General features: G+C 36.3%; 1 protein-coding gene across 11 annotated transcripts in view; it reads left to right on the top strand.

Annotated features, from left to right (window-relative positions):
• The window catches only part of PIK3C2A (phosphatidylinositol-4-phosphate 3-kinase catalytic subunit type 2 alpha), a 128,806-nt gene that overhangs the window by 45,890 nt on the left and 70,278 nt on the right, over nt 1–12,638 (top strand). For all 11 annotated transcript variants that reach the window (XR_012122620.1, XR_012122622.1, XR_012122621.1 and 8 more), the window contains exon 3: nt 4,048–4,151. Coding sequence is in view for 7 of the 11 variants with exons in the window: in XM_073216260.1 (XP_073072361.1) it covers nt 4,048–4,151 (104 nt within the window). In the remaining 4 variants the exon portion in view is untranslated. The remainder of the gene's footprint in view (nt 1–4,047; nt 4,152–12,638) is intronic.

Below are 12,638 nucleotides of genomic sequence, written 5' to 3'. Positions count from 1 at the left end.
CTACAATTACCAGCCATATCCAGTGAAACCAAGAAAACCAGTAAGGTACCCTAGGCATTTGTGAAAACTTATCAATGATATGATGGATATTGTCTACCTTAATTTGAATAGTTTGAGAAAAATCAGACAAATTAAAATCACACATTCCTGGGAATTGTTCACATCCCATATGTTCTTTTAACAGTAGATAATCTATAGTCACATGATTTTGGAGCACTGCAACTTGCACTTGTCCTAATTCTTGGTCGAGTTCCAACAGCATAGATCCAGTCAAATTTGTTGTTTTACTGTATGCACAGGCCAGCTTAGATATCTCCTTCTTCATTCCAATGGCAAGTTCAGGAACTGGTGGGATGAATGCAGCTACAACTTCAACAGCACCAGGATCTTTGTTGAAGTTTTTTGATGTTCATCTTCTGGAATGACTCTTCCAGAGAATGTTGATGTTGGAAGTTCTTCTTCATATCATATCTTAATTCGTTTTCTGTGTAGGCAAATTAGGCTTTGATCCTGTGTACAAACACAAACTAACCCTTTGCCCACACTTTGATATGACCTTTATACCATTGTGAAGAACCTATTGGCGATCTCCACACAGGAACTGCTTTTTTTTTTTAAGAGAAAGGAATATTATCAGAAAAATGTACTTCCATAGCTGATCATCTGACACCCTTTGAAAGATCAAAATTAAGGATATGTATAGCATGCATTAATCGTTGATTTGCAGTTAGTTTTATCCTATCAGGGAGTAATCCCCCTTTTCTTTCTCTTTTTTTTTTTATCATTAATCTACAATTACATGAATAATATTATGTTTACTAGGCTCTCCCCTATACCAAGTCCCCCCCAAAAACCCCATTACAGTCACTGTCCATCAGCATAGCAAAATGTTGTAGAATCACTACTTGTCTTCTCTGTGTTGCCCAGCCCTCCCCTTTCTCCCACCCTCCACAGTATGCATGCTAATCATAATACCCCCTTTCTTCTTCCCCCACTTATCCCTCCCTACCCACCCATCCTCCCCAGTCCCTTTCCCTTTGGTACCTGTTAGTCCATTCTTGGGTTCTGTGATTCTGCTGCTGTTTTGTTCCTTGAGTTTTTCCTTTGTTCTTATACTCCACAGATGAGTGAAATCACTTGGTATTTCTCTTTCTCCGCTTGGCGTATTTCACTGAGCATAATACCATCTAGCTTCATCCATGTTGTTGCAAATGGTAGGATTTGTTTTCTTCTTATGGCTGAGTAATATTCCATTGTGTATATGTACCACCTCTTCTTTATCCATTTATCTACTGATGGACACTTAGGTTGCTTCCAATTCTTGACTATTGTAAATAGTGCTGTGATAAACATAGGGGTGCATCTGTCTTTTTCAAACTGGAGTGCTGCATTCTTAGGGTAAATTCCTAGAAGTGGAATTCCTGGGTCAAATGGTAAGTCTATTTTGAGCATTTTGATGAACCTCCATACTGCTTTCCACAATGGTTGAACTAATTTACATTCCCACCAGCAGTGTAGGAGGGTTCCCCTTTCTCCACAACCTCGCCAGCATTTGTTGTTGTTTGTCTTTTGGATGGTAGCCATCCTTACTGGTGTGAGGTGATACCTCATTGTAGTTTTAATTTGCATTTCTCTGATAATTAGCGATGTGGAGCATCTTTTCATGTGTCTGTTGGCCATCTGAATTTCTTTTTTGGAGAACTGTTCAGTTCCTCTGCCCATTTTTTAATTGGGTTATTTGTTTTTTGTTTGTTGAGGTGGGTGAGCTCTTTATATATTTTGGATGTCAAGTCTTTATCGGATCTGTCATTTTCAAATATATTCTCCCATTCTGTAGGGTACCTTTTTGTTCTCTTGATGGTGTCTTTTGCTGTACAGAAGCTTTTCAGCTTAATATAGTCCCACTTGTTCATTTTCGCTTTTGTTTTCCTTGCCTGGGAAGATATGTTCAAGAAGAGGTCACTCATGTTTATGTCTAAGAGATTTTTGCCTATGTTTTTTCGTAAGAGTTTTATGGTTTCATGACTTACATTCAGGTCTTTGATCCATTTCTAATTTACTTTTGTGTATGGGGTTAGACAGTGATCCAGTTTCATTCTCTTACATGTAGCTGTCCAGTTTTGCCAGCACCATCTGTTGAATAGACTGTCATTTCCCTATTGTATGTCCATGGCTCCTTTATCAAATATTAATTGACCATATATGTTTAGGTTAATGTCTGGAGTCTCTAATCTGTTCCACTGGTCTGTGGCTCTGTTCTTGTGCCAGTACCAAATTGTCTTGATTACTATGGCTTTGTAGTAGAGCATGAAGTTGGGGAGTGAGATTCCCCCCATGAATTTGTTTTTTTTAAGGACAGGATATGATTCAAATTAACTGGAACATAGGAGTCATTTGGTAAGTTTTGGGAAATACAGTTGGATTAGATTACGGCAAACTTGGGAGTGTCAGACCAGAGGATTTGTTAGAAATATGAAGTCCTATTTTTAGGGTAGTGTGGTGTATCTGCCACGATGTTTATTTCTGGAATACAAGTTAACTTATGTAATTGGTAAATATAGTATTGATGTCGGTATAAAGTGGAAGTAGCATTAGTTCAAATATACTTAACCAGCATGTTAACATTTTAAAGCAATCAAGAACATCTCACAATTAAAGAGAAAGCCTTTGTAATATAAGAAAATATTAAGGAAAACACTGAAAATCCTTCAGAATTGTTCTCTTTTAGTGCAAATTGTGGCTGGATGAGTGGCCTCAAGAGTGGTTCTATATTCCACAGTGTTAAGCTCTCTGATGAAGCAGTGAGTGCAGACAAAGCTGTGAAGACATTTCCCTTTGCAGTAAGAACTTTGGTGAAGAAGTCTACACCTTAGATTAGATTTTTAACTCCATTGAGATTGGTTTTAACTAAAACCAACTGCCCTCTAAAATCTGTATCACAAACAAGGAAGCAAGAACTCCAGGTTTTAAGGCTTCAAAGGATTGAAGACCATAATGCTAAGTGCAAATTCAAGTGGAAATTTAACTGTGTGAGTATTTTTATATGGACTTACTATTTTAGTTAGGGCTTAAATTACAAAGTTAAACTGATTTTGTGTAGTCTGCCTTAACTGTGTTTTCCCCATGAACTTTGTTATTTTTAGCTGTAATTTTCTGGAACTCAAGGCTTAACCTTCCCTCTCCCAAATGTGCATATCACATTCTAGCAGAAAGTGTTCTGCCACATTTTAAGGGAAGGAAATTCATAAAGGAATTGTTGCCCTTAGTGTTCAGTTTAATTTTCTGAACAAACCTTGTATGCCATGGTCATTGGAATCTACTCTTGCAGTTTATATGCACAGTTCTCATTCACTTAATTTGGATTGAAAGTATTCAATTTTAAAAGAAATTTATGTTTGAAATTTGTGCCAAGTCAAGTTTTTTTATGTAGTAAAGTCAAAACACCTCTAAATAGACTTATTTAGAGTTTATTTGTTTAGCTATGTTGCGCACAAATCTCAATTACACATAAGCTTAACTTTTGAAGAACTGTCAGGATGTTTATGTAAGTTTATTAACATAGAAAATGCCTACCAACTCCTAAAATTCATTCTCTTTTGTAAAGAGCCAACTGCTTTCTTGGAATTAGAGATCTAGTTTGAATATATAGAATTCCTGGTTTATCAGAGGAGTCCCAAATGGGCTTGATTTCTTCATTTTCCTCAATTGGAGGGTAGCTCTTTAATTTCATTCAGCTCTTAACTTTCTGAAGCATTTATTTCAGAAGATTCTGAATGAGAGTGTCTTTAGCATTCCATTCTTACTGACCAATACAAAGTACAGTGTATTTCCACTTTTGAGCAAGGAAAACCAATGAACTTTAAAGTAAGGCTTAATTGGCATTGCCTTTATGAAGATAGAAATCCATAATTTAAAGCTTTGTTACTGATATGATTTATTTTACTGCCATATCTTTGTATGTATTTTCATAAAAATGTTTGTGTATACTGCTGTTTAGCATTGTGGGGATCTTTTACTTTTAAAATAAATACAGGTTTTTGATTACAGAAAGACCCAAATGGGACCAGTGGTTTGCCAACTGGAAGGTCTGTTCTACAAGAAACTGAAGTACAGAATGGGGAAGTGGCAGCTTTTTGTCAATCCATTGCAAAGTAAGATTTCCTTTATAAATTAAATATTTTTTATTGTTTTAAAATTTTTAACTTGAAAATAATAATGCTCAAGTTTGAAGATTTTTAATTTTTTCTCCCTGTGCCTAAAATTTCAAGATGAACATTTAATTGACATTTTAATGCAAACTACAATTGAACCTGTATTCTTACCTGTTAGGTTTCTAAGCATTTAGAATAAGAAATTGTGGCCAGCTAGTATGCTTCTGATACTGTTAACCAGTGAAAACATGGCTTATACTATATCAAAATTATAAAATGTTTATTAAACTTATAAGGCATTTTATTTAAAAATTTAAATATGTCTAATATTCTTTATAGATGAGGAAGCTGAGACTCAAGAGAAGTTACTAAAGTTATTCAGCTAGATAATTAACAGAGCCAGGTCTCTTTTGCCTCTGGCTCAGTGTTTTCTTCACAATATATCATTGTATTAATCAGAATTTCTGTTGTAAATGCTAGAAATGCATCTTAAAGTAACTTAACTCCAGAAAGGTCATATATTGGTTCAGAAAACATTAGCAGAAAGAGGAAGGATGGGGCAGAGTTTGGTGACAGCAAGATCCAGGAATTTACACACTGTAATTAATACCTCCTCCCTTTGGACTTTCCCACTACTTTTCATTTCCTTTTTCCTTTTCACCCCCCTGCTCTTCCTCCATGTTGGCTTCATTTTCTTCCATTGCATGTGGGGTTTTGAAGGCAGGGAATGTAGCCACTGAGAGCTTATACTTCATATTCTAATCGTCTTTCCATTAGAGAGGAAAGGATCCCCTCTCAACCAGCACCAGAGAGAAAAATCCCACAGAAGCAAAGAGTGGAACAACAAACATTGTGGCCAAGGAGATAGATCTTTTATTAAAATAAGAGAAAGTAGACTACCACTAGAGGATTTATCCCAAATCCAGTATTGCCCCCAATGTGGTCTGCTTTAAGCAAAGCAGTTTGGGGTTCCCAGATCATTTTTTAGTATATACATCATTTTAATATTAAGAGACTTACTAATATTTAAGTAGATTTTCTAGCCTACTAATATTTCACTAAAACTCTATCTTTATGTCACCTTTTAGCCAGCATCTCTTTTCTTCAATATACCTAAGGGAAAAAAAGAAAAATTATCAGTAGAGCCACTTTTTCTTCCCTGCAAAAGTCACTCTTAACTAGATTTTTAAAATTTTCAGTAGGCATTAAAAATTGAAGAGCAGTTTAGATGACTTATACAAATTGCATATATTAGAAATTATCTATGCCTTTATGCCATTATACCATAATGTGTGTGTGACTAATAATTTGGAAATAATCTTTTACCATAATGGCTTGGAAATAATCTGTTATGTGTTCATCTTAGTTCCTTTAATTTTCTCCCCAAACAAGCCCTCTTTGCTTTCTATTAGATTGTTAAGTGACTGTTACATTTCAGCTTTGCAGATTAAGAAATTAGGTTCTCTGTGATCTGTCTTTTCTTCCCATTTGAATCTTAGAGTTACTTACATAAACTCTGCAATTGAGCTAAAATTATTATTTTTATTTTTGCATGCATAGAATGGCTTATGTAATATGAAATGTCAGATGACTTAGAATGAGTTTTTTTTGTAATTTTATCTTCATTAGTAGAATATGATTACAACAAATATTTCAGAAAAGTAGGAACAGGTGTTTTTGAAGCCATTTCTAGGAATTCTCTTGTTCCCCTGTGATCTTGGAGATTGGGGTCAGGAGATGGCACTTGAAGAAATTAATGTCTCTACTTTTTTCAGTATGCTCATTTCTGCAATATATTTTTAAAACAAATATTTATACTCTTAGCCAATTCTTTACTTTTTGAAATTTCCTAAGTTAGTTGTTCATTCAATCATTTACATTCATCTATGAAGTGAGTATAAGATTGTCAGGATAATATTTGTTTACCATTAAAATTACTGTATAAGAAACTTAAAACCTAGAACTGGCACTAAATTTTTTTTGTTGTGAAATTCAGGAGTGGGACTAGTGATCTTTTTTTTTAAGGTAGCATTGATAACACACTCTTATGAAGGTTTCACATGAAAAACATTGTGGTTACTACATTCACCCATATTATCAAATTCTCCCCATACCCCATTGAAGTCACCGTCCATCAGTGTAGTAAGATGGCACAGATGGACTAGTGATCTTAAGGGTCTCTTTCAGTTTAAAGTTAGCAACTTATTATATACAAAGTTTGTAATACTTTGATTCAGGACATCACATTATTACTGTACTTTTCTGGGTTTTATTTCTTCCTTTCAATCCTTCTACACTCATCATAACTGACAAAGTTTGTATCTACTACTAGTTACATGTCCAGAGAAAGTTCATAGAGGAATGTTAGATACCAGTAGAAATTTTTGCTGCTTCATTTGTGGTTGCCTAGGATAAGATGAGAAACTATACACTTGTCATTCTGAATAACCTTAATTTCTTTCACATATGGTTCAGAACTAATATTTATAACCTACAATAGTGTCTTGAACCCAGGAACTCCCTGTATGTTTTCAAGTACTTCACTTCTGCATTTAGTTAATTTTATTCTAAACAATGCTGACTCTGCTTCCCTATAGAGAAGTGTTAATACAATAAAAATTTAAAAAAAAACTTATTTTCATCTTTACCTTTTAAAACCCTTACTTTTCCTATCCTGAGTTTGCATAATTGGGCTCTGTACATAGCTTGATTGAGCACAAAGGAGGAAAATAAACCATCAATATGCATAGAAATATTAAATACCCTGAACTGTAGAGTCATATTAAACAAACAAAAACATTTCTTTGGTGGTGATAGGGAAATGGAAGTTTTAGAGAAAATGAAAATAAGAGTTGGAAAAATTATTCTAAATTACTTAAGAACATCAGTATACAATGTATGGCTTAGAGTGGCCAAGTAATTTACTCAGCAGTTATCAATTTACTAATTTAATTTGCTTTTGTATGTTTAAAAGTTTAGTTACAAACCAAACAAAAAAACTCAATTTTAAGGACTATTACTATTTCAGTTTTTTCCAAAATTTTATAAAGCAAACAAAACAATGAGAATAGAAGGAATCATCAATTTTATAGAAAAAGGAAATTACCATATTTTTCCAGATTCACTATCTTCCATGGTGTGGAGCAGAGGCAGAAAGGGCTCATTTTAAAAAAACTTTTTTTGTGATAAAATATATATGACAAAATTTACTATTTTAACCATTTTTATATGAATGGTTCTGTGACATTACATACATTCACATTATGTAAAAAAAAAATTTTTTTAGCTAGGGATTTTTTTTTTTTTTTTGAGAGGGCATCTCTCATATTTATTGATCAAATGGTTGTTAACAACAATAAAATTCAGTATGGGGGGGTCAATGCTCAATGTACAATCATTAATCCATCTCAAGCCTAATTCTCGTCAGTCTCCAATCTTCTGTAGCATAATGAACAAGTTCTTACATGGTGAACGAATTCTTACATAGTGAATAAATTCTTACATGGTGAACAGTACAAGGGCATTCATCACAGAAACTTTCGGTTTTGATCACGCATTATGACCTATAAACAATCAGGTCAAATATGAATATTTGTTTGATTTTTGTACTTGATTTATGTTGATCCCACATTTCTCCCTTTATTATTATTATTATTTTTATTTTTAATAAAATGCTGAAGTGGTAGGTAGATGCAAGATAAAGGTAGAAAACATAGTTTAGTGCTGTAAGAGGGCAAATGTAGATGATCAGATGATCAGGTGTGTGCCTATGGACTAAGTATTAATCCAAGCTAGACAAGGGCAGCAAAACATCCACGGATGCAGAAGATTTCTCTCAAAGCAGGGGGGTTGAGGTTCTGAGGCTCACCTCTGTTGATCCCCAAATTCTCACCTGATGGCCCCCCTGCGACTGTGCCTGTCTTAGGTTGTTCCTCCCTTGAGGAATCTTACCCGTCTCTGGCTAACCAGTCATCTTCCGGGGCCATACAGGGAAATGTAAAGTTGGTAAATGAGAGAGAAGCCATATTGTTTGAAAAGGCTGGCTTTTTACTTCTTTGCAGATTTATGCCCTGTGGCTTCTATGCCCAGCACTTGTCTCGAGGTATCTTTACCACCTGGAGGAATTATGATACTCGGTAAATTCGATGTGAGGCACGAATTCTATTTAAGGGTTGTAATTAGGAAGGAAGAAGAAAAGCTATAGAGGTAGCATGTGGAAGAAAACGGGAGGATTGATTATTTCTTTGACATATCTTCTTGTAGAGTACCTTAAGTATGTATACATTTTAAACTACTAACTAATTTGCACACACATATTAACATAATAGGAATACGGTGACATAAACAAAGCAAATCTATTAATTACCATCCATCTCCAGTGAAGCCAAGAAAACCATTTAGGCACCCTAGGCATTTGTGAAAATTTGTCTATGATATGATGGATATTGTCCAACTGTACTTGAACAGTCTGAGAGAAATCAGACAAATTAAAGCAGCCCATTTCTGGGATCTGTTCACATCCCATATGTTCTTTTAACCGTAGATAGTCTATAGTCATAAGATTTTGGAGTGCTATACCTTGCACCCCTCCCAACTCCTGGTTGAGTTCCAACAGTACAGATCCGGTCAAATTCGTTGTCTCACTGTATGTACATGCCAGCCTAGACATCTCCCTTCTCATTCTTATGGCAAGTCCAGGAGATGGTGGGCTGGATGCAGCCACAACCACAGCATCATCCGGATCCCTGTGGAGGCTTTTTGATGATCATCCCCCTGGCACAAATCCTCCAGAGAGTGCTGATGCCGGAAGCTCCTCCTCATATCGTATGTTAGTTCATTTTCTGGGTATCCAAGCTAGGCCTTGATCTTCTGCATAGAAACAAATAAACCCTTTGCCCACACTTTGACATGCCCTCTATACCACTGTGCAGAACTCATTGGAGGTCAGCACGCAGTAACTGCTTTTTTTTTTTTTTTATTAAGAGATAGGAATATTATCAGAAAAGAGTACCTCCATAGCTGATCATCTGACACCCTTTAAGTGATCAACATTAAGGATATTTAAAGCATGCGTTGATCCTTGATTTACCAATAGTTTTATCCTATCAAGGAGTAATCCTCCTTTTCCTTCCTTCCTTCCTTCCTTCCTTCCTTCCTTCCTTCCTCCCTCCCTCCCTCCCTCCCTCCCTCCCTTCCTTCCTTCCTTCCTTCCTATCTACACTTACATGAAGAATACTATGTTTACTATGCTCTCCCCTATATCAGGTCCCCCCTAACAACCACATTACGGTTACTGTCCATCAGCTAAGCAAAATGTTGTAAAGTCACTACTTGTCCTCTCTGTGTTGTGCAGCCCACCCTCCCCTTTCTCCCTCCCCCCCCATACATGCTAATCTTAATACCCCCCTTCTTCTTCCCCCCCCCCCGCCTTATCCCTCCCTGCCCACCCATCCTCCCCAGTTCCTTTCCCTTTGGTACCTGTTAGTCCATTTTTGGGTTCTGTAATTCCACTGCTGTTTTGTTCCTTCAGTTTTTCCTTTGTTCTTATACTCCTCAGATGAGTGAAATCATTTGGTATTTCTCTTTCTCCGCTTGGCTTATTTCACTGAGCATAATACTCTCCAGCTCCATCCATGTTGCTGCAAATGGTTGGATTTTTCCACTTTGGCTGAGTGGTATTCCATTGTGTATATGTACCACATCTTCTTTATCCATTCATCTACCGATGGACATTTAGGTTGCTTCCAATTCTTGGCTATTGTAAATAGTGCTGCGATAAACATAGGGGTGCATCTGTCTTTCTCAAACTTGATTGCTGCGTTCTTAGGGTAAATTCCTAGGAGTGGAATTCCTGGGTCAAATGGTAGATCTGTTTTGAGCATTTTGATGAACCTCCAAACTGCTTTCCACAATGGTTGAACTAATTTACATTCCCACCAGCAGTGTAGGAGGGTTCCCCTTTCTCCACAGCCTCGCCAACATTTGTTGTTGTTTGTCTTTTGGATGGCAGCTCTCCTTACTGGTGTGAACTGATACCTCATTGTAGTTTTAATTTGCATTTCTCTGATAATTAGCGATGTGGAGCATCTTTTCATGTGTCTCTTGGCCATCTGTATTTCTTTTTTGGAGAACTGTCTGTTCAGTTCCTCTGCCCATTTTTTAATTGGGTTATTTGTTTGTTGTTTATTGAAGTGGGTGAGCTCTTTATATATTTTGGATGTCAAGCCTTTATCGGATCTGTCATTTTCAAATATATTCTCCCGTACTGTAGGGTTCCTCTTTGTTCTATTGATGGTGTCTTTCGCTGTACAGAAGCTTTTCAGCTTAATGTAGTCCCACTTACTCATTTTTGCTGTTGTTTTCCTTGCCTGGGGAGATGTGTTCAAGAAGAGGTCACTCATGTTTATGTCTAAGAGATTTTAGCCTATGTTTTTTTCCAAAAGTTTAATGGTTTCATGACTTACATTTAGGTCTTTGATCCATTTTGAGTTTACCTTTGTATATGGGGTTACACAATGGTCCAATTTCATTCTCCTACATGTAGCTGTCCAGTTTTGCCAGCACCATCTGTTGAAGAGACTGTCATTTCCCCATTGTATGTCCATGGCTCCTTTATCAAATATTAATTGACAATATATGTTTGGATTAATTTCTGGAGTCTCTAATCTGTTCCACTGGTCTGTGGCTCTGTTCTTGTGCCAGTACCAAATTGTCTTGATTACTATGGCTTTGTAGTAGAGCTTGAAGTTGGGGAGTGAGATCCCCCCTACTTTATTCTTCTTTTTCAGGATTGCTTTGGCTATTCGGGGGTCTTTGGTGTTTCCATATGAATTTTTGAATTATTTGTTCCAATTCATTGAAGAATGTTGGTGGTAATTTGAGAGGATTGCATCAAATCTGTATATTGCTCTGGGCAGGATGGCCATTTTGACGATATTAATTCTTCCTAGCCATGAGCATGGGATGAGTTTCCATTTATTAGTGTCCCCTTTAATTTCTCTTAAGAGTGACTTGTAGTTTTCAGAGTATAAGTCTTTCACTTCTTTGGTTAGGCTTATTCCTAGGTATTTTATTCTTTTTGCTGCAATTGTGAATGGACTTGTTTTCCTGATTTCTCTTTCTATTGATTCATTGTTAGTGTATAGGATTGCTACAGATTTCTGTGTGTTAATTTTGTATCCTGCAACTTTGCTGTATTCCAATATCAGTTCTAGTAGTTTTGGAGTGGAGTCTTTAGGGTTTTTTATGTACAGTATCATATCATCTGCAAATAGTGACAGTTTAACTTCTTCTTTGCCAATCTGGATTCCTTGTATTTCTTTGTTTTGTCTGATTGCCGTGGCTAGGACCTCCAGTACTATGTTAAATAACAGTGGGGAGAGTGGGCATCCCTGTCTGGTTCCCGATCTCAGAGGAAATGCTTTCAGCTTCTCGCTGTTCAGTATAATGCTGGCTGTGGGTTTATCATATATGGCCTTTATTATGTTGAGGTACTTGCCCTCTATTCCCATTTTGCTGAGAGTTTTTATCATGAATGGATGTTGAATTTTGTTAAATGCTTTTTCAGCATCTATGGAGATGATCATGTGGTTTTTGTCTTTCTTTTTGTTGATGTTGAGGATGATGTTGATGGATTTTCAGATGTTGTACCATCCTTGCATCCCTGGGATAAATCCCACTTGGTCATGGTCTATGATCCTTTTCATGTACTGTTGCATTCTGTTTGCTAATATTTTATTGAGTATTTTTGCATCTACATTCATCAGGGATATTGGTCTGTAATTTTCTTTTTTGGTGGGGTCTTTGCCTGGTTTTGGTATTAGGGTGATGTTGGCTTCATAGAATGAGTTTGGGAGTATTCCCTCTTCTTCTATTTTGTGGAACACTTTAAGGAGAATGGGTGTTATGTCTTCTCTGTGTGTCTGATAAAATTCTGAGGTAAATCCGTCCGGCCCTGGGGTTTTGTTCTTGGGTAGTTTTTTTATTACCGTTTCAATTTCTTTGCTCGTAATTGGTTTGTTTAACTTTTGTGTTTCTTCCTTGGTCAGTCTTGGGAGGTTGTATTTTTCTAGGAAGTTGTCCATTTCTTCTAGGTTTTCCAGCTTGTTGGCATATAGGTTTTCATAGTAGTCTTTAATAATTCTTTGTATTTCTGTGGAGTCTGTCGTGATTTTTCCATTCTCATTTCTGATTCTATTGATTTGTGTTGACTCTCTTTTCCTCTTAATAAGCCTGGCTAGAGGCTTGTCTATTTTGTTTATTTTCTCAAAGAACCAGCTCTTGGTTTCGTTGATTTTTGCTATTGTTTTATTCTTCTCAATTTTGTTTATTTCTTCTCTAATCTTTATTATGTCCCTCCTTCTGCTGACTTTAGGCCTCATTTGTTCTTCTTTTTCCAGTTTCGATAATTGTGATGTTAGACTATTCATTTGGGATTGTTCCTCCTTCTTCAAGTGTGCCTGGATTGCTATATACTTTCCTCTTAAG

Source organism: Manis javanica, chromosome 11 (genome assembly GCF_040802235.1).
Source record: "Manis javanica isolate MJ-LG chromosome 11, MJ_LKY, whole genome shotgun sequence".
Lineage (NCBI taxonomy): Eukaryota > Metazoa > Chordata > Mammalia > Pholidota > Manidae > Manis > Manis javanica.
This window is presented reverse-complemented; position numbering and strand designations above follow the sequence as displayed.